Source organism: Megalopta genalis, chromosome 17, assembly GCF_051020955.1.
Source record: "Megalopta genalis isolate 19385.01 chromosome 17, iyMegGena1_principal, whole genome shotgun sequence".
NCBI lineage: Eukaryota > Metazoa > Arthropoda > Insecta > Hymenoptera > Halictidae > Megalopta > Megalopta genalis.
In genome coordinates, this window is record NC_135029.1 from 3,000,001 (window position 1) to 3,022,245 (window position 22,245).

Genomic DNA, 22,245 nt, shown 5'->3' on the forward strand with positions numbered 1-22,245 from the left:
ATGAAAAATTAATTGGAGTGTTTGAAATCAATCTATTGCTGTATAATTACGAATTTCACATTTCAAACCGAATATTCTCAATCCCTTTCGTAATCCGACATGTTGCATTATTCTTTTTTTTTATGTTTTCTTCCAATTTTTACCTTTACCCAATAATCGACCACCACTCTTCTGAGTAACATTCAAGTTCTTATCTGCAATAATCGCTTGAAGCGTGTTTAAACATTTTCCCTTATTTCCTGTTGCCAGTATATCCCCAAAATTAATTTCCTTCAAATTCAAGTCTCGCATGACGACCGTCGTTTTCACTTGTAAAGCGGCGGATTGTATTACATACGTTTAGAAACTACGCGATACAATCAATGATTTCGCTGCGCGTGAACAACGTAAGCATAATCATATTATTGTTAAAAATCAACAATCTTCGGATGAGAAAATGCTTCGATGATGCATTGGAAAAGGCTGCGTTGCGCCCATAAGTCGATCTCCTACATCTTTCTTCAGCCTCTCTTGCCGAGAAGAAAGACTTAGACAACGTTCTCTTACGCTCGGTCTTCTCGTTTTGCGTTTCTTTATCAAAAAGCGAAGTTTCTCGTACCAAAATACATAAGTAAAAAAAAAGAAGAGAGAAGCGAAATCCCGGTGCCGCGAACGGACCAATGAGCGCAACGCGTGTTATGTGAATTTGGAAGAGGGCACGTGTGTGTTTCACACACTTCGTCTACGTTTATAGAGCGTACTGATTTTTGCCGTTCAACAAGATTATCGAAATGTCGGAACCTTTTGCAATAGTGTTCCAACCGAATTCGACAAACAATCTATGTTTTCTTTTGGTTTCCGTGTAGTTTTTTTGTCTTGAAAAATCATACGTCTCTAAAGTCATACTATACTCTCACTATTTCCGTCGAGAGATGTCGTCGAGATAAAACGTTCCACGTTAACATAGAATTTGAACAGCTTCTCCTGATCGCTTGTGATTGTGACTTTAGATCGAGTGTACACACCATTGCGTCTGTCATTTCTCATTTATTTCAGCTTGAACACAAACTCGTTGTGCTTCTTATAAAGTCCAAAGTATCATACGTAATGATCGTCGTACATCAAGACGAAGAGAAATTACTCTAATAACGCAAGTGTTTCGTTCTCGAGAACGTTCAGTAAGAATTCGAACGAATATCGTTTCGTGAGTCGTTAATTCTATCGGCAAATACACCAAAAAAAAAAGAAAAAAAAACAAATAGAAATGCAATATTCTAAGAAATTCATCTCATGAAATAATTCACTATCAATACGCAAAAAAAAGATTACAAATTTGAGACTCCTTGAGATGCGCAAAACCATCCTTAAAGTTGACCATATTGTGAGCATAATAAATTTTAACAATACAAATTAATGAGTCCACAATCGATATCGTTAAAAAATAATGTATTAAAGGATTTTAATCAATGTTAAAAACATGTAGCGTCATATGCTCGTAGTAAACCGTCGAGAAGCTGACATACCGTATACAATAAAATGTTTAAGTATTGTTTGAATCTATAATTGTAGTAATTTGTTTCATATAAAATAATACAAAACCGTCAATAAAATCTAATAAAATCATGTTTAAAAGTTCAATCTGTTTAGTAGATGCGTCGCAGCAAAAAAAGAGAACGAGAGTAAAATATGCAAAATATCTCAAGGATTATTATTGGTTGCAATGTATGTGTCGTTAATAAGTATCGAAAAATTTAGATCGCCCGTCGTGTCGTTTTAATTTTTTTTATATATATTATCTTATCGCTATTGACACAATTTATTTGTATTTAATGTTTCGCAATCTGGCATCTTATTTCTGTAACCACGTTACTTTTAGTACTTCATAGCTAAATGAACAGAAGATAGAAATAATATGAGAAAGAACTTTGTAAAGTGATTTTTGTTAGCCTAGTTAATCAAAATTTAACGAAGTAAAAGTACGCAAATGCCAGAAAACGATTACGAACTTACGTCGAAGGTATAACAATATAATATAAATAAACGCTATAATTATTGAAGTGAAACGGCAAAAACCAATTACGACCGCCATTGGAAACATATGCATATGAGTACGCGCGTATCGTTTATTATAAAGTATCTAGGTTTTTGTATGATTATATCGTTCTTGATCGATCTTACATGTATACTGCTTTTTTTAACTTTCTTATTACTGTGTATTTTTTTCTTTCTTCTGTATAAATATGTATTGTTGTCTGAATCATGCAAACCTCGTTTGTTTAAAGTTCTTTTATATCAGCAACAAACTGACGCTCGCAACATCCTCTTCTCTATTCATCAAAGTAAATAAAAGAGTCGAGTGTACAATGTCAGTGTCCTCTTCTCACACTTAAAACTAGATCCTAAAGCTGCACTCTTATCAATTATCTATGTATATTGTACAAATATCTAGCATTCGACGCGACTGTTTGCTAGCAATTACTTGCTAATCCGTTTACATCCGTGACATTGTGTATAAAACTCTATTGGAGTATATGCTTACACTGATAATTCTTACTTTTCCTCCTCCGCTTTTTTATGCATCTTTATAATAGTAATTATCACGTTTTCTCTCTCTAGGCCACACAGTTTTGGGTGCCAAATTTTTTTTTGATAACAACGTTTCTGCACGCGACTAAAGCATTTTATGGAGTGTTCGTAGAATCGGGCAGGACCCGAGAGGCCAGCTGGGTTCATCCTCACTAGACCATGTTTGTCCGTCCGTGCTCATAAGCAAAGTATCATAAGCTTCTGTGCCGGACGCGGTGTATCCGTGCCCAATGTAAGACCAGTCGGCTTCTTAAGATAGACAAACAGAAGACTAAGAAGGGAAAGAAAAACAAACGGAAAAGAGGAGACTTCCCTCGTGTTTTCCTTTGCATTCCTTCGTAATACTTCTTCGAATCGATCTTTCTCGGTCTTTATTTCCTTAGAAGCCGGCTCGTATGTTTCTTAGAAGCTCTCTTTTCATGAACGAAGGAGCGAAGAGCTTCCCGCACGATGAGTTATTGTGTTAAACCCTGACTTTTTTCTATTTGTCCCATTTTCAAATCGAAATAGTGTACTTTTACCAATGTCGATAGTTTCGTTTGTTTGTTTCTTTTTTTTCTCATTTTGACACTTTTATACGGCAGCATCGTACGCTGGTATTTCTGTATCGGGATACTCTCGCAGCCGACATTTAACGACGAAATGCAAAGCAACGCAACGGGGAAGGACCTTCAAGTTCCTACTGCCCGTTCTCATTGCTCTCCGCTTTTTTCTTCCCCATTTTTTTTTTGTTTTGCTTTCACAAACAGTTCGATAAGTTCTTTGCGATATCGTCGTGTAGTGTACATTGTATATATATATAGTATGTATAATCACCTAACATATTTTGACGGTACCGCGATCGCGGCGACAGTTGTATCATTTACTGTCGTCGTGGTTTTCATTCGCTCTTTTCGTTCAGTGAATAGCTACTGGACTCTGCTGGACGCATACTCCAACCATAGGACTGTCTTCTCTTTCCGGATCTCTCTGTTTGCCGGTTGAGACTGTCGACGGTTGCCTGACTATCCCGTGCGCATCAGTCGTCGGATAGCCGTAATTGTAGAAATTCTGCTGCTGAATCATCGGTGAAGTCATCATCGCAGGCAGATGGGGTATTCCAGGGAGAATTAGGCTATTATACGATCCAAGAGAGCTTTGTATCAGGGAGCTGTCTACAGATTGCATGGACATTGGCCCGGATGCAGAGACCCCAGTGGCCGAAGTTGACGGATAACTTGTTGTTACCACGCGTCGATTGGCCGTATGCCGAGGCGATGACTCGCACTCCATCGGTTGATAGCCACCACCAGGGAGACTTGATCCTTGCATCGGATTGCCACTGTTACTGCTTCCCTGTCCTGACATGGTTACCAGTCCTGGGACATTAAGAAAAAACAAACTTAGTTCACAAGTGAATAATCAATATTCATCTTCACACTAATCCAAAGATCATCCAATGAATTACTAGCTCTTATGATAAAAACATCACTATAGGAGATTCAAAACACATAAAAAAAATTCAAAAAAAAGTACTACAGGGATACATTCCAGGCACTGAACTTAATATTTCACTGTCTCGTTTGTCTTTCCCTTTCTATCTTTAGATTACCTAATAGACCATTAAATTTAAACCTTAGATCTGTTTTTGTTTCGACTATTAGGTATATGAGATGATGAGTCTTTTCTAAATTTATTATTAGCGACTGCAACTTAGATTGCAGTTAAATCTAAAATATGATCTTAAATAATATAGGTATGGTGATTATTATGAATTCTTTATTTTGGTAAATTTAAATATATTTTATAAGACTTGCTGTGTATTCAAATTTCTATAATATTTACGTACGGTCTGCGAGTTCCTTTAATTTACAAATAATTCACAAAAATCTATACAATACATTACGATATTATACGTTGAGTATATTTGAATTTACTAGACCTCATGTTTATGATTATATATAAAATTAATTACGTTGACTAAGTACGTCATAATTTTCTAATGAATTGCATTTCATTTTACAATGCAAAGTATTTTAATTTATGTTTTATTTATTTTATTATTATTTTACGTTAAAATTTATGATAAATAAAATTGGATTTACTTAAAACAATAGAACAAGTATTTATACAGCTCTAAATTTATCACATCTCTTCTAATAACCAAAGTCATATAGTTTGACAAAATTGAAAAGTTATCTCCTTATTTTAGGTGGAAGGATTATAGTTTCATGGTTTTTTAACTAATATTCTTTTCTTCTCACATTTTAGCATAGTTTATGTATTTTTATAAATCTTATAAGTACTTTCATAGAATAATGTAAATTAATTTTAATAATAATGAAAAACTGAACCTAAAGAAACAGTGTAGACAAAATTGAGTTGACAATCTTATTCTTTTCTTATTTTTATCTCCCTATTATATTTTATAGTTTCCCTTTTAATTTTAATTATTATTTGCAGTCGTGTGGAAGTTCGATCTTTTATCATGTTAAAAAAATGTTATTTGTCTTACAAGTAACTGACAATTCGATGTCAAGTAGGATCTACATATTTTCAGTTGGATATGAGTTAAATTGGAGTTAAATTGTATATTGACATTACTAGACTGCAGATTTTATGAATTTATGACAAAAACGAGTAGATCAAATATGAAACAGTGAAAACATTTCAAGAATTTAAAAATACTTTTGTATTATTTTCAACTTAATAAAATAATTGAAGAATGAGAGAAGTGTCTATGCAGTTTCTGTATCTTGCAATTAATGCAGACAATTTTTATTTTGCATAAAAATCTGCAGTCTAGACATAATGATCAGTAACATTAATTTCGTTAAATGTGTTACATGTATCTATTTCGAGACAAGAAAAAGATCTTCACACATTATCTATGTGATTGATTAAGCTTTCTGACCTTTTACCTTTTTCTTTGTGGATTAATTCATTCCAGACAACTTTTTTACAGAACGAAAACATTAATACATTTCTTTAAAAAATCTGACACATTTACGTTTATTTAAAGCATGCAATTCATTCATGCAAATCTCTCAAACTTTTTATCATATATTTCTATAGCACAATATAAATGTTATGTACTTCATCCAAATCCAAAAATTTTTGAAATTACTAATATGCAGATTTCTTGGAGAAATTATTTCCTAGGTCTCTATTTTCTTCAGGATTCTGGAATCTAAAACTTTCCTCATAAATATCGGACAATTTTTTAACGAATGCTGTATAAATAATATATTTACGAAAAGTTTAAAACGAAGCCCTGGACTAACATGCAAAATAGATTTAAAAATTTTCCGTTCGCCTAATATATGAAAGTTTGTAACACTGTAACGTCTGCAACTTAGTTTTGTTTACACTGTTATGTTACTCTTTAAGTTTATACATCTTTTTATCCAAGAGAAAATAAATCATTTTACAAACCTAATTATAACATTTTCTTGCAAATACGTTAACCGTAAAACTGAATAAAAAGTAACAATTAGTTAAATAGAATTACTAAATTGTAATCTTTGTTCATATGACATTCAAGTGTTCATTTAATTTTAACTCTTATTTAGATACAACGCATCTATCATTAATAAAAATTATAAGTAAGATTCTTCCGAAAATATAAACGGCCTAGTAGTGCAGAGAAAAAAGATTTCAGTGAAATTAATGCTTTAATAACATATTTTTAATAACGATGGATTTTTCGAACAGAACATTTTTTTAAAGGATTTTCTGATACTTCGAATTTAGTTCCGTCAAGGTACGATAAAACTTTAGGTATCTAGATACAATTACTAAATGTTTATAATAAAGAAGATAAAAGTCGATATAATAATATCGTACTAACATAAACTCCTAGTCTCCTACTAGAAAACGAATTTCATTATTGAAACATTTTTTTTGGTTTAATCTGGAGCATTTAGAATTTACCATTTAAAATACTTTGTAAATGCATATAAAACTATTTCAACGTAGGATAGATTTTACGCATCCTACATTGCGTATTTTGTTACCGTACTCTTAAAGATCGTACAAAATAGAAAAAATTACTCGAGTAAAATGGATCCTGTAAGGATGTATGTGCACCACATGGGTTGACGAAACTCTTGTGTGCCACACAAGAATTTTCACTGTAACGGCAAAGTCTAATATCTCGCATATTTGATGAAGACGCACTCCTAAACGTGCTATATGCAAGCAATTAAAGCATGCACGAAATAAAGTACAAGACAATGAAGTAATCGCTCTACAGAATAAAAACTTAATTAACACAGATATGTCATTCAAATATTGTTAGCTGGAATATGCCCTTTGAAATCGAGTGATCAGAATGTTAAATATGCATACAAAAGAAACATACGCGTCACAGTGGCTATTATACATTTTATACACTCTTTGTAAGTCGACGTGCGCGTCCTCGCATTAGAAAGAAAATATTCCAGTAACGATATTCGACGTTTACTATTTTTAAATTCTAATATAGCACGTCATATCGACAAAAACATTCTTAGGTAACTAAGGTAGGTAATCTTATTACGGATGTATTAATTGTAGAAGAATATTGATATTGAAGTCCGGAGGCACGGGCAATCAATGTGAATCCGTGTCTCGTTTTAGAAAGTTGAAAGTGCGAGTTTGATTTGGTTAAGCAAGCAAGGTTTCGCATATTACATCCGAGGCCAGGATATGATTATCAGGGACATTGTTAGTTTTTTAGCTTGTAGGATTGTTTGTTAGACAGAACTTACTTATGTTAGTAAGTAAGATTAGGGTTGGGGCCTAGGACAGGTCGTCGCCGCCCCGCGGATACGACAGTCATCGAGCCACGTACTGTCCCCCCATCATATCTACGGGCAACAACAAGTATTGTTTAGTTTGCGCAGAAAATAAAAGATATCAGTAAGGGATATACCTTATCGAAACACTATTCAAATAATTAATCGTTAAACAGCTTTGAAAAATGAAATACCATCAACAACATAGTCCTCTCGCTTCGCTTTAGAAAAATTTATTATAAATGTGATCATATTCGTTTTGCGAATACAACTGATAGCCAATTTTGTCGAGTATTATTTCCACAACTTTTTTTAATGAAAAGAAAGTACAAGGAAGTTTCTTATTTTCTGCACAAATTAAAGCCTGCCTAAATCTTCAATGCTATGGAGTAGTTCCTTAAAATGTTGAGTCGCAGCTAATTTGATCCGATGATAATTATGTGTTTCTTTTCAGAAATTTCTGCAACAGTCATTTATGTTCCGATCTGAAGATTTTTATGAATTTATGTGCAAAGCGGTTGATTAAGTAGTAAATGATTAAAAATATTTTCTTAACTTTCGATTTCGCCCTGTTCATAATATTTGTTAAACAAATTTTTCAATATCTCTAATGTGTTGCAAATACGAAACCATAGAGTTATATAAAGTTTAGGAGCAATAAATGATATGGAAGAAGTTGTGTGCGAGATAAATAGAATCTATAACCAATAAACTCAATTGATATCTGGTTTGATACATATAGACCCTTGATTACTATCAACATTTAATCGTATAATTATGAAAATTTACCCATATTCTAAAATCATAAAATATGTATTCATTTTTTATAGGAAATGTTGGATAAAATCTCCATGAAAATAATTGTTTAATATTTCCGTTGATTATTATGTAATTTTACCATCCTCTTATCAAAGAAATTTAAGGAAATACAGTACAGCTTAAATTCTGACGAGAATGAATGTTTAAGAACGCTATTATTGTAAGCAGTGTGATCTGAATATACATTAATCATGTTAATTATAAATAAGAACTTCCACACTATCAGGTATGCAGCGACTTACCGTGATCCTGGCTCATCGATACCACTGCCGGGCTCGTGTTAGCACTGTTGGCAGCAGCAATATTTGTGTTGGTCCCCTCGTCGGCTGTTCGCTTAAAGAAATTGTGCTGAAGTGCGTAATACGGCGTCACCCTTGTTTTCGGATCAAAGTCCAGCATCCGCAGAATCAAGTCTTTGAATTTGAGGTAATCAGAAATTGAATGACCAGGTTCACCTATCCTTCTACCACCAGGGCCTCCGCTTTCAACGCCTAAGATATCGTGTAAGCGCCTCGTGCCAGGAGGTTTGTACTTTTTACCGTCCTTAGATTTTTTCAGCACATACGAGCCATCCGTGGGGACTTTGTCAAAGTATTTCCGCGCTTTGTGCGCTTGGTCCAATATATGTTTCGGTGGCATTCCTAGTACTTCTACGATTTTATTCATTTGATCGACCTGAAATATCGTCAGATATAATGAGCAACATTATTAGACATCAAGTATCTAGCGCAATATTAACAATGGTGTGCTTTTCGAAAGAAGGTAACTGAAGTCATAAAAGTTGTCTACTCCACTCCTATGTTGTAAGTCTGAAGTAACAGGAATCAGTTTATCTCTCGAATAATAGGTAATAATATTAACCTGCGGTTGGAAGCGTCTTTAAAATAACTTAACTTAAATAAAGATTCTGACTAAAATAATTAGAAGATCCGCAACGCTGCTAGAACACTTACAGATGAAAATTCTTTTTACAGAATCGTTATTACATCAGCTCTAAAACGGTCAAGTGTTGTAACTATGGCTAATCAATTCTATATCTCTCCTTTCCCCGTGAAGCAAAGTGTAAGGTAAGTCATTCATTTTTACACACTAGTTCGGTTTACTTTAGATACAGAGACTTGGTGATAACGAAACATAGTTACTTATAAATACATGGAAAGTAGCAGATGGATACAAAGACAAAAATTACGATTATAACACCACGTCGCTTGTTATAATTTTTTCAAAAACTGTAACAATCATATGTCACAATCATAGTATTAATATTTGTGTGTGCTACATAAATTTTCAATGCCATATGTAATGATCATGATCTCATTGTGGGCGTATATAAAAGAAACTAAAAAAAACTTCTGCTTCAATATTATGAGGAATAAAATAAAATTTTTAGATTTTGCATTAAAATTGTTACAATTACTCGGCAAAATATAATGAATATATAAAAAAATTCTCATATCTAATACTACTTTTACTGTTGCTAAGTTTATGTAACTCCTTAGCTTATTTATTTTTTATTAGTATATCATTACCTTTGCATCAATACTAATACCAATTAGAGCTAATACAAATAACGATATGGATTTTGATATATTTTCCTTCTAACAATATAAAAAGTACTATTAAAAATATGTTTTATTCACACTTGATCTTATCCTTTTATCGCTCTACTAAACAGTCTCAAGTATTATATGTCATATAGAGAACTTTTAGGCTCAAATATGCTTTCAAACGCCCAGATTTAATCACTGGAAGAACCAATCAATTCAAAATAATAATACTGATAACAAATGAGTAGTGAATTAAAAATTATCATAAAAATATAAATATAGAAAATGATAATTGTTCTTTAACTAGTTCTTAAAATAAAGACACAGCCTATAGAGCAAATTCAGAGAAAAACAGCAGAAACTTCTATGACTAATGTTTTGTTTATCTTAACTTGTTGTTTTTGGTATTGTTACTGAAATTATTATTATTGAAATTATCAATAGGCACTCATTAATTTGTACTGGAACTTGTCTCATCATATAGTGAAAAATGAAAAAATGATATAACAGATAGCCTTATCAATACAATTAAAATGCTATAATAAACAAATATACCATAATCAATGCTTACAAAAAATATTTCCATATCTTATCTTTTGTTATTTCTATATCAGTTTACACAATGTACACAAATTGAATCAATATATTCCTAAATGCTAGAAGGTTCTGGAACTAGTTAGATTGTTCAAAAATACTTCACTGTATAATAAGAAAGTAACAAATAAATATAATTCTGTTTACCTCATTGGCCCCACTGAACAAAGGTTCTCCTGTATGCATTTCAACTAAAATACATCCTAGACTCCACATGTCTATTGCAAGGTCGTAAGGTATTCCTAACAAGACTTCAGGAGATCGGTAAAACCTGGATTGAATATACTGGTATATCTAAAATTGTGTGTGGAAAAAGAGTAAGCATTAATTTGTGGCCGTCAAGGCACTGCTGGAATCGCGTCAAACACTCACTCTTTGCCCAAGCTGACACGAGCTACCGAAGTCCACTATTTTTATCGCACTTCGTTTGGGATTGCACAAAAGTATGTTTTCGGGTTTCAGATCACAGTGAATGATGTTCAATTCCGGTGTAGACAGGAACAAAAGGGCAGTACACAGTTGCTGTGCAAACTTTCTTGTTAAGTTCAACGACACTCCTCGAAAATTCGTATTTCTAAGTAGATCATATAGATTATACGATAACAGTTCGAATACCAGACATAAGTGATTCCGCCACATAAAATGCCTTTTCAGCTTAACTGTAAATGAAAAATTTGTAGTAATATAATTTTGTTTAAGGTACTATACCTATTAGAAGTGTAGGCCGGCAATGTTCCGACAGACACAGACCTATATAATATTTATTCTCGGTATCCGCCCTGTTCATCATTTCCAATAGCCTCACTTCGATTTGCGCTTGATTTAGAAAAGGTTTTTTATTCTTGATAATTTTTATTGCCACTTGCGTTTGTTCTTCATGATCAAACGCTTTTACTACTTGGCCGAAACTGCCTTTACCTGAAAGTGAGATACAAATTATACTAATCTGACAGCTTCAATGTAATATGTCATGGTGATTTGTTGAATTTTGTTTTAAGACTACAGGTTTTATGCATTTGTAAGTCTAAATCTAGCATATATACTGTAATTTGTAGAAACAAAAATTTGTTAACATAATATCAGATTTATACAGGCTGATCTTGCGAAATGCGAAACTGTTATATATGTTACATATTATTAATATAATGCAGTTATTAAAAATTGTATGAAACCGATTATAATTTGACTAATTTGCAACTATTATTACTTCTTTATTAATTGTATACTTTTTAATATAATTATCTCTAAATATTGGCAATGGCACATAATGATTTGTTCTATACATATAATCGCTTATTTCAAAGCGATGATGACAAGTAAATATAAAAAATTTTCAAAATATAATATATAATTATCAAACTTTATTCTTATAAGTAGGAAGTATTACGTAAGAAATTTCATTTAATATTGTTAATCTCTCATTTTTTCATATAATCAATTTTTCCTTCGTTACGATCTACTGTTGTTTAATGCTTTTATATTTCAGTTTGGTTTACTGCAACTTAATCGAGATCAATGTAGTTCACGAACTCCACAAAATTTAAAACAGATGACGTATTAAAAATTTGTATATTCATGAAAACAATAGTTCGATCTGTGAAAACGTTAATATTAAATTTAAGTGATAATTTTACCTATTAACGAATCGATCTCATAGCGATCGAGGAACTTTTCCCCATTTTTGATAATATAATCATGATTATCATCATCCCAACCATCGTTGTACAATTTTCTTTCCTTTTTATGGGAACCATCTTCTCCTTGCATCTGTTGCGCCCTTCTCTTCTTCTTAGCGTAATAAACCTGTAAATTGTGAATACAAATTAATACAGTTAGAAGAAACTATATATTGAAAGTTACTTAGTTAAGATCTCTTACCGAATACATAAATTCAGTTTCGTATATGAAAGTCAAAAGTATCAAGTTCGAATATCTAATTGTATTCCTCCTTTTCCTAGTTCTTATAATACTAAGTTAATAAACTATAATCGAGGTATTATTTTGCGCAATTTTGCACTAAAAATTATTTCACGCGTGTGCATACAATTATTTAATCAAAGTTTTTGATGTTAAAAATGCTGTTAATCGGTGTTTATAAATTTGCTAAAACTCATTTTTCTAAAGAGCGTTAGCAAAATTTATGTTTGAAAACAAAAAATTATGTTTTGACATATCATTTCTAGTTAAAATTCACGAGATGATCATTACAGAGCTTCTCATTCCAAACACGAATCCAGTAGACAAATTGTTCCAGCAGAAAAACTTTTCAAAAATGTGTCGAAGTATTTTGTGTTCAGAAAGCACTTATCATCTCATTGTCAAACATTGACGGCCAGTTAAAACCATTCAGAGCTGCATAATTTAATAATTGCATATACCGTTACGTTCAGGTAAGTCTCATCTACTTTTTGAGTCTAAATGGAACGTAATAGCGTGTTTAGTTTTCGCGGATTTTTTCTCAATTTTCGACAAAAGGTCCGATTTTACAAATACTCATGTTTTTCGAAAACTGGGGCTGATGGAGCATTTTGATTTTCGAATTTACATTTTGGTCGAGAATTATAAAAAAGGAAAGTTGACATTTGCTCGACAGTGTCACCAACACAATCGGAGGAAGTATTAGTGATTCTTGAAGTATAAAATAATTCAAGTAGCGGAAAGTTGAGAATTTGAGAATCTATTTGCTAAGATTTTCGCGTACTCTTTTTGAAATTTTATTGATCGACGTAGTTTGCAGTTCTAGTTCCAAAACACCCACTGTGAACCGGTTTTGATGACCGACTTTTATCCCTCCAAAATTACATTTCTATTTGCGCTACATTTACTATTGTGTAGTAAATTCCTTATAGGAACATTACGAATCTTACACAACGTGCGAAGTTTTCAAAAATGGACTTATTGCACAGAATAACGATTTGATCATTTTAGACATACGATCTGAAGCAAAGCCACATCTTTGCGGTCTATTAACATTATAATAATTTGAATAAAAAGTGCGTGATCGTCGAGTGTTCAATAAATATTTTGACAGCTTGTTGCAATGTTCGTTTTGTTTATGCGTGAAAATTAAATGTAAAATTGTGAATTTGACAAAAATAAGTACAATTACATTTTGCAGTGTCTTCGAACGGAGGTAAAATAGTAAAAACTGTACACTGCTGACCTTTAGTTCAAACATCATTTATGGCTAGACAGAGTATTTGAATGCATTAAAATAAGAAAAAACAACAGTAAGGTTCAAGGAGAGAATAGAATTTTATACAGTTTTAGAATATAGTGTTGATCTATTAAAATTGTAATTACTGTCGCAAGTGAAATTCTATTCAACTTTGCTTTCTTAGAATTTATCTATAAAAATGCGATTTTGCATAACCATCCACAGTCTAATTATAACTTTATGCTTGAATGGCAGAACAGCTAGGAGGGAAGGGAAAGTGAACGAATAAGTAGGTAGGTATGTGTAGTTGAAGGAGTCACGGACGTAAACGAAACAAAGAAGAGGAAGAGGTGGGCATCGAATAACAGATGGCGAAGAACGAGACAGAAAGAGGAGAGGCGTGATTAAGAAAACTGTGATGTAATTCATGAATTATACTAATATGTTACAGGGAGTCGAATGATTTATCACTTTGGAATAGATTTGTCACTTTGGAACTGCAAAATTTGTGGTAAGCAATTTCCATTTCTAATTTCATCAATAAAGAAACCTGAGACAAAAGTAATTGCTTGATTTTAATTCGTCGAGCAAATCAAAATTGTTTTCAACACATTTCCTGCAGTTGTCAAATTTTAAAATTTGGTCTTCTAGTATTCTTGCATAATTAAATTGGAATTGGAAAATTACAGTTGTCGTTCGTGATTTGATTTTTTGAGTTCATTGAGATCTCGAATGCAAAATTAATTTTTACAGCGAATTTAAACTGTGCGAACTTTTCAAAAATCAGATGAATGAAGATGCTCTTCTTTTTCTAGATAATTGATATTTGAATCTTGTTCATTAATCAATGTGATACAGATTGCATTCTAGATGCTTTTGTTATAGATTAATTGATTCAATAAATATTTATCTTTGACGTTAACTCCTTTTGACTAATATCTCCGCAGTATTCCGTTAAGAAACATGATTGAAAATTTTTATGGTACTTACACGTGTTACTGAATATAACAGCTAACTAGCAATAGCGAATTAAAATCTAAAATCCTTTAACCTTACGTGTTTTGTTTGGAGTTTTTACCACCGTGAACGGAAAGGTGATCGGTAATAGTAACGTTGTCGCGAATAGGGACGTTTATCTTATGTACCACCATAAATAGAAACGTTCAGACAGTATTATATCTAAAGTTCGCATGTGTGGATCGGATATTGCAGCTACTGTAACCATTTAAGGTCAATGTGTAGTTCTAAAAGTCTGTCTACCATATATAAAAATTGTTATTACAAGCTATTAACTATTAAGAAGTTAATCCAAAAATTTATGTCGATCTTATGACTTGCTCTAACATAAATGCCTGATTGTTAACGTAAATAACTTTATATCGTAATAATAATAATAATAATAATAATAATAATAATAATAATAATAATAGAAAATAATAACACTGTTCAACACACCTTAAACTTTCCAAATATTTTGTGTATTTAATAATAACAATAATGAAATCTTAACATTGATATTATATTGCAAATATAGTATGTATAAACAATGGTCGAAATAAAAATAACGTCCGAAACCTGGTGTTTGTGACGAACATTTTCCCGTTCACTTGGTAAATTAAGTACTTAGGAAAAAGTCTATTTATAATATGGAATAGAGCCAACCGTTTTTTTTCCTGCGGAAGGCGTCAAAAAAAGTTACAAATCATGCTCTGTTTTCAATATAGTTTAATAAATAGTTTGTAAATGATGTAAATTATAATCAGACAAATTAAGTAATAAATAATCTTAAGAGTGATATATAACAAGCAATATAAGCAATACGATTTAAAAATTATTTGTAAAACATTGAACGATATAATAATTCGATCTTATGTTGAAACTGAGTGTAGTTGTGTCAAAGATCTTACGATGATACTCAACATCATTTACTTTATAGTCACGTTGTGTTTATAATGTGACATTCTGCACAAGGTAAGTGGAAAGTAATTAACTTTAACAGAACCTAAAAGATGAAAATGGATAACAGAGTTCGATCCTGAGACGAAAGTATAATTGATGGGTAGATTGCGGATCTTTATGCAAAACAAAAAATATCTGCATTAATTATAAGCAGCAGAAGCTAAATACATAGATAATCATTCCGTCACTTGATCACTTTTGTACAACCATTTTATAATTTTACTTTGCACTAAAATATCGTGCCAGATTCATTATGAAGATTTCGAACATAATCCATCAAATATGTGGATTGCCATTCCCTTATTTTCAATTGAAATAAATTCTGTTCTATGAATCTCTTCCTTGTAAAGAACAGCTGATTAACACGTTCCGTGCCACGTGTACCATCGATGGTACACGCTTGCATGTTTACTTAGTGAACTGAACAAATTGTTTACAAGAAATTTAGAACCCAAGAATCAATTTCCACCGCAAGAATGGGCGTTGATAAGTTTTTGTTACGTTGTTATGTGTACGAGAATTAATAATTGCACGTAATACATCAAGTTTTAGTAAAATATCAAAGTGTGAAGATTCGAGTAAAAAAAGCTCGGCACGGAACGTGTTAACACTTAAACTGCATACTTGTTAAAATAATTGTTACTTAATTCCCGGAATGTTTTACTCTAAGTTCGTACTATAACATAAGAAGTAGTGAAAAATATGTCAAAAGACCAATGAATGAACACTTAATACGATCGATAAAGTAGTAGAAATGTAGAAATTTTTAAACTGAAAATGATATTATCAACGTTACTTTTTTATGTAATACGGGAAATGTTCATTCGCTAAATATTCATTCATTTGCCAGATCACCATAAGCGATCATAAAACCGGCGTGGATTTCTATGAGAACGGAATCATTGTAAATGTGAAAAAAGTTTCGGTTACCTCATTGATGTGCTTGTAAGTTTTTATGAGATCGACACTGAGTTTTCTAAGGGGTGCGGTGGCTGGATCTCGAAACCTAGGGGGTATCCTAGCTTGCATGGCGTGAATGTCCGCAGGAGTTTCTTGGGGAACCCCACCGGTCCCGCCGCCGACACCAGCACCCCCGCATACCGAGGGAGGCAGGGGTTCCTCTGCTACCAAACGACCATAAAGAGGTGCACCACCCCCGCCGCCACCGCTTCCGCCGGTTCCCGCCCTCCCGCTTACTGAAAATTAAACATCACAGAATTAGTAATAATCACTGGAGGCCGAACAACAGTATAATGACTTACAATAGTGCACAGCTAAATTTACATCGATTTTGACGACGGAAATATCAAATTTTGCTTCGATTCTCATTGGATATCTATCGATATCATTCGATGAATTCATTATTATAGTGCAAGGAGTTAGTAGAAATTATTATGTCTGTTCAATAATCATATATAACATCATATAAAAATAATAATAATCGTATAAAAAGTTTAGATATTAATAATACGTGCGTACAAAGAAGTAGACCGATATATTAATTACACGTGCATACGTGTATATCAAATATACGCGAAATGCGTAGCTCTAATTTAAACGCACGGGACAACTTCTCCTTCTAAGAACTGACTCAAGCACGGTTTGAGAAAGTAAGAGAATAGATATAACGAGCGGAAGTGAGGTAGATGTAGAACGTCGATCAGCGAGATTTGTCATTTAAAGGGAAACCGCGACCAGCAACAATTGAACGTGTAACAAAGAAAATTTTATTTTCAGTTATTGTCGCCTGATCTCTGGAAAACAGTTCTTTTCAGTTTATAACATGATTTTTTTTTCAGTTTACAGAGAGATTTATCGTTAACATCTTTAAATTAATTAACTCCTTAACGGCGCACTAAATTAACAAGGAATAGCTTTAATATACTTTATTAAATTCGAAATTACGTTCCATTTTCTATGCAAATACAAGTGTTTGTACCACGAAGGAATCGAATGACGTGAATTTTTTTTTTCGACAAACAAGTGAAAACAGATTTAAAAATTGATTTAAGTTCTGGAACGACATGTATATATATTCAATGAAAATATTTGTGCGTTAAGGAGTTAGGGAAGAAAAATACGATCGACGATTGTAGTTTGAATTGGTTCTCCTTAAGCATTACTTCAGACTGTGGATTCTTATGCAGAATAAAAATTGTCTAAGAAAATTGCAATCATATCCGCTAATTCTTTTAATGTCTTCACAGTTTTGTGCGAGACTTATGCACTTTTGTCATGAATGGATAAAGTTCGCAGTTCAGTTAGCGTCGTTACAAGTATGCGAATTAAATATTTCTGGGACCAGCCTGCTATCTAAGTAATTTTTAATCATGAGAAAAATTAGACGGAACTAATATACTGCATAAATTGTGAATCGAACGAGAAACTTTAGTTTTCAGTCAGGTCATACTAATTTTGAGTTTAACCCGACTGCGAAAATACAGTAAATTCTAAGAACGATAATACACTAAATTCTTTAAGCGAAATACAGTAAATTCTCCCTAATTCGCGCTCAGATTATGCATAAAAATGGACAATTTGGGAAAAGGAGATACGATTATTCAAGCCTTGCCGCTCGTTTTTATTGTTGTTGAATATAACTATACTTATAGTTATAACTATAAAAACGAGCCGCAAGGCTCGATTAATCGTATCCCCTCTTCCAAAATTGTCCATTTTTGTGCATATTCTAAGCGCGAATTAGGGAGAATTCACTGTATTCTGCACGCTATGATGGCGGTCTCGTATCGCCAAGAACCGCAAACGTCTAATTGATTTTTAAGAAGTGAAAATTGCCGATGATACGCTGCCGATCTTAGAGAGTGGCCCGTCATTCATGTAGGGAGGCGGTTTTAATCGTTATGTATAAATGGGTTAATGTACCAATTATCTAGAAAGTACACGAAGGTTAAAGCAATATCGAGTTTGCCATCACAGGGTGAATCATTCGAACGATATAACCGAATACAGAGTAAGCTTTTGCATAAAAATGAATGAAATGAGCATAGTAAAAGTTCCGTTTACGCTCTCTATTGTTCGCGATATAAAACACTCGTATCAAAAGTTCAACAAATAAAATTCAGCTGATATGTTTTTAATTTAACGCGTCTCTTTATCGCAAAGAAAATGTACACGTGTCAGACAAACTTTCTGAAAATGGAAGCTAGCATAACCAATTTTTATACTACACTTTTATCTTATTGTTGCACAAGAAACCATTTCATGTTCACGTACGAATTAAATTTGACTTTATATAGAGACTCCTCATGAGGATTTTCGCATGAATGTATTTATTTCAGCTATTTTTTACAGGTTTTAAGGATATAGAACCAATCCCCTATTTTCCTGCACACGGTATTTTTTTACATGCTTTTATTCCGGAACGTATCCTACTATGTAGAAAAACAGAGTTTATATGTATAAGTCGTGCTTAAGTTCTTCGAACCTGAGGAGTTCGTTCGCCGTATCGAAAGCCAGTTCTGGACTCGTTCGTTGAAGCGTAAATTCGCCCGATTCTACTGGCTCTTTACAATATTCTTAGATTACTTAAGACTGGCCGATAATAATCATAATTCATTATTGAAATACAGATGAACCGTGAAGGCGGATGCATCCATTTCGCTCGGTGCAGCTTGTTGCGGCGATTATACTCGCTCCCTCCTCTTAAGGGGTTAACTGATCAATTTGGGTCTTACGCGATTTAAATTGTTAAAGGACAATATTAAGTCTTACTACGCGTTTTACACCTAATAAGCGCGAGGCGATCGCTATGCACGTTTAGAAAAATGCCGACGTTAGAGGAAATTGAATCGGGCTTTTAACCCTCTTCGTTCAGCATACGGTTAGCTGCAATAAAAGTCGAATTGCCGGGAAGTAAGCGCAGCTAGAAAACCTGTTGCCTAAGCTTTTCGGTTAATTCGATCGCTATATCGTATCGGGCGTACCGATAATCATCTACATTTGTCCAACTTCAACATTAGTTAGCAAGTGTTATGGTTGACGTTTTACCATCACAACACTGATCGTTCTTACTGTTGTGAACGTGTAGGAACAAATGGCATTTTCATCGATTGATTATATTATTACATATATATTGCATTATTATATATTTCAAAAGCAAATTACACCATTTGTTTCTCATGAAGCAACGCTAATCCACGAAGATAATTTGAAACGAAATTGAAGTGCAAGAAAAAGTCCGTTTTCCAAAAATGTTTGAAAAAGATATTGTTATAGCAGAGGGACGCATTTTAGTGATATTAGAACAATCTGTTAAGTGACACCGTTGGAAAATCTATGCGAATACCTAATTAGTACCTGGTACACGTTATCATTATTTAGGTAGATTCGGCAAATTTATTGCAAATGTAAATATGTAAGCGTTTAATTAAAAAATAATCTTCAGCTCTACTCCTGCCTCTGTAAATTAAAGCATAAAACTGTGAATTTGCGAAGAAGGTCTGGATTTTACCGCGCGAAATATAAATTACCCGAATAAAATTTCAATCATGGTTATCACTAAGCGCGATAGGCTTGATCAAAATAATTTCCACTGTACGCTTTCTTTAACGATTATCCACTTTCATTGATTCAGATTTATAAAAACAGAATCAAGAAATCTTCATCGTTTTGATATCACACGTCGATGGTGATCACAGAGAAGCTTACAGGCGATCGATTACAAAATCAATTCTTCCGAAGAGAAAAAACTGTGAGAGCAATGCTCGAAAAATTCATTGATCCCGGTACTATTGATCTCTGCAAATCTGGAACAATGAATTCAGTTAATTGTCGAGAGTTGTATACTTGGAAAAAGCTGTGCGCGTTTAAGGGTGTGTGTGTTCTAGTCTCGAACCTGCTAGCCAAGTAATATCCTGGTTAAGAATCTTCTTCGTTTGTTATTTTGTTTCGCACAAATACAATGGCTGGAATCATGACAGCCATAACGGCATTTTTTTACACACGATTGCTCACGAGGTTATCATTAATTTTCACTATTTCTCGTTGTAAGACTTTGTAGCTATCGTTGAAAGGGTAACAAATATACAATGATGCGGGCAATTGTAGATTCCAAGTAACTTTACATTCGTACATTTCAAAATGATAAATAATGGAAAATAGAAATGCACAAATATAATTTCTTTGATTTTTGTTTAAATCTCAGTAAAAATGTAAAAGTTACTTTGAGTTTGTAATTGTTTACAGCACTGTAGATGGTCGGCTTTAATCGAGACACCCTATATATTTACAAAACAAAACTTACCAAAATATCATATTTGCATATTTCTATTTTCTATTGTTTCGAATATGTATATCGTTAAATTTTCATTTAGATATCGGTAACAATGTATAAGTTGTATTTATTTTATAATTATGCACACTACGGTATATGATACACGCCGAGGCTAGGAGTTCCATTGCTTTTTGTTATAAAGAAAAAATACTAAAGTAAACCAAAAAAGACTCGTTCCAGAATCAAATACGCCGCTTAACCCCTTAACGCGCAGAAACGTATTAACACGGGCGTGCAAAACCGGCCAAAATGTGCAGACCCGTATATATACGGTCGGCGTCGCAACTTATGTCGCTAAAATGTTCAGATTCGAATATATCCGGGCAGTAAAAATAACTTAATAAAAACCAAGGAAAACATTCAATTTATTGATATTCATCGTGTAATTCTGTATTGTAAGCTGTAAAGTTTGTTTATTTGGGATTATAAAATATGGCCGTTTAGGGTGACACTTATAAGCATCTCTGACCTGGTAATTGTTTCTATCTATCTATATCCATTATTGCGTATCTAATTAGCGTTGGCACTTTTGTGAGTTTTGTTATGACTAATTTATTTATTACTCTCCAGTTATCTCCGATCTCTTTCTATTTTTTGCTTATTCAGGAATAAAATATGCACTTTTAGGATGGAAGTAAAGTAGACGTTATCAAAGTGAATTTCTTCAAAGACAATTGTTTTTTATTTTTTACAAATATTATTAGTGTCAACATATAAAAACGTTTTTGTTTTATGGTGTATTTTTATAGAGAGTAAATTGGATTTTTAGTGTATAAAAGGTATGTTTTCTAATGTTGAAATAAGGAATGTTGGGCTATGTGCTGCACCTTGTTTTGAAATTTACCATACAAAAGAAAATTTTGAATAGTTTTAGTTTATTATATATTTTTCAGCTAATAAATATTATTATTATATTATTACAAATTTAGGTAAAATTAAATATTTTTCAGTTTTTTTTTCGTCTCCTCCTTCCCCTTCAAAATAGTAACTGGTAATTGAAAAACAGTACGATTTGCAATGCGATTCAATATTCACTATAATTATTTATCCACTATTTTTATTGAATTTTTAGTAATTTTTGCATTTTTTTTACATATTTATTGAAATTAAGGTCCAAATATGTATTTTCTTAGATAAAAAAAATTGATCTTTTTTGGTCAGTTTTCTTTTTTTAAATTGTGCATTAAGGGGTTAAGGTTTCAAGCTGGAGAACATTTCGTACGCAACGATGCCGGTGACACCGACGAAGAAAGGTGAAACACGTTTCTTCGATGCAAAAATATCGAGCAGCCCAGAGATCCTAATCCGTCGCGCATCTTGCAGCAGCTGACGCACCGGTTTACGGACTTTCGAAACACGCGGGTCAGGTGTAAAAATTGACACGCGATCCCTAGGTGTTTATCACCATTGTTTGAGATTTTAGCATGCTCCCGTGACAAATATCCGTTAACTCCGTCACAGAAATTCGCGAAGACAATAATCTGGCCGAACAGTCGGCGAGACGAAGAAATTTCTGGGTCGTTGCGTGATCGATATCGTATCACCGGGTCCGCG

At 33.0% G+C, this 22,245-nt stretch overlaps 1 protein-coding gene across 17 annotated transcripts in view; it reads right to left on the minus strand.

Moving 5' to 3' along the window:
• Positions 1-22,245, minus strand: part of mnb (minibrain) — a 56,159-nt gene that overhangs the window by 1,489 nt on the left and 32,425 nt on the right. For all 17 annotated transcript variants that reach the window (XM_033474873.2, XM_076527074.1, XM_076527073.1 and 14 more), the window contains 7 exons: positions 16,329-16,594; positions 11,917-12,085; positions 11,033-11,200; positions 10,655-10,941; positions 10,430-10,576; positions 8,384-8,816; positions 1-3,923 (listed from right to left, as the gene is read on the minus strand). The exon at positions 1-3,923 is cut by the window's left edge and continues 1,489 nt beyond it. In XM_033474873.2, the coding sequence (XP_033330764.1) occupies positions 3,463-3,923; positions 8,384-8,816; positions 10,430-10,576; positions 10,655-10,941; positions 11,033-11,200; positions 11,917-12,085; positions 16,329-16,594 (1,931 nt within the window). In that variant the 3' untranslated portion in view covers positions 1-3,462. The remainder of the gene's footprint in view (positions 3,924-8,383; positions 8,817-10,429; positions 10,577-10,654; positions 10,942-11,032; positions 11,201-11,916; positions 12,086-16,328; positions 16,595-22,245) is intronic.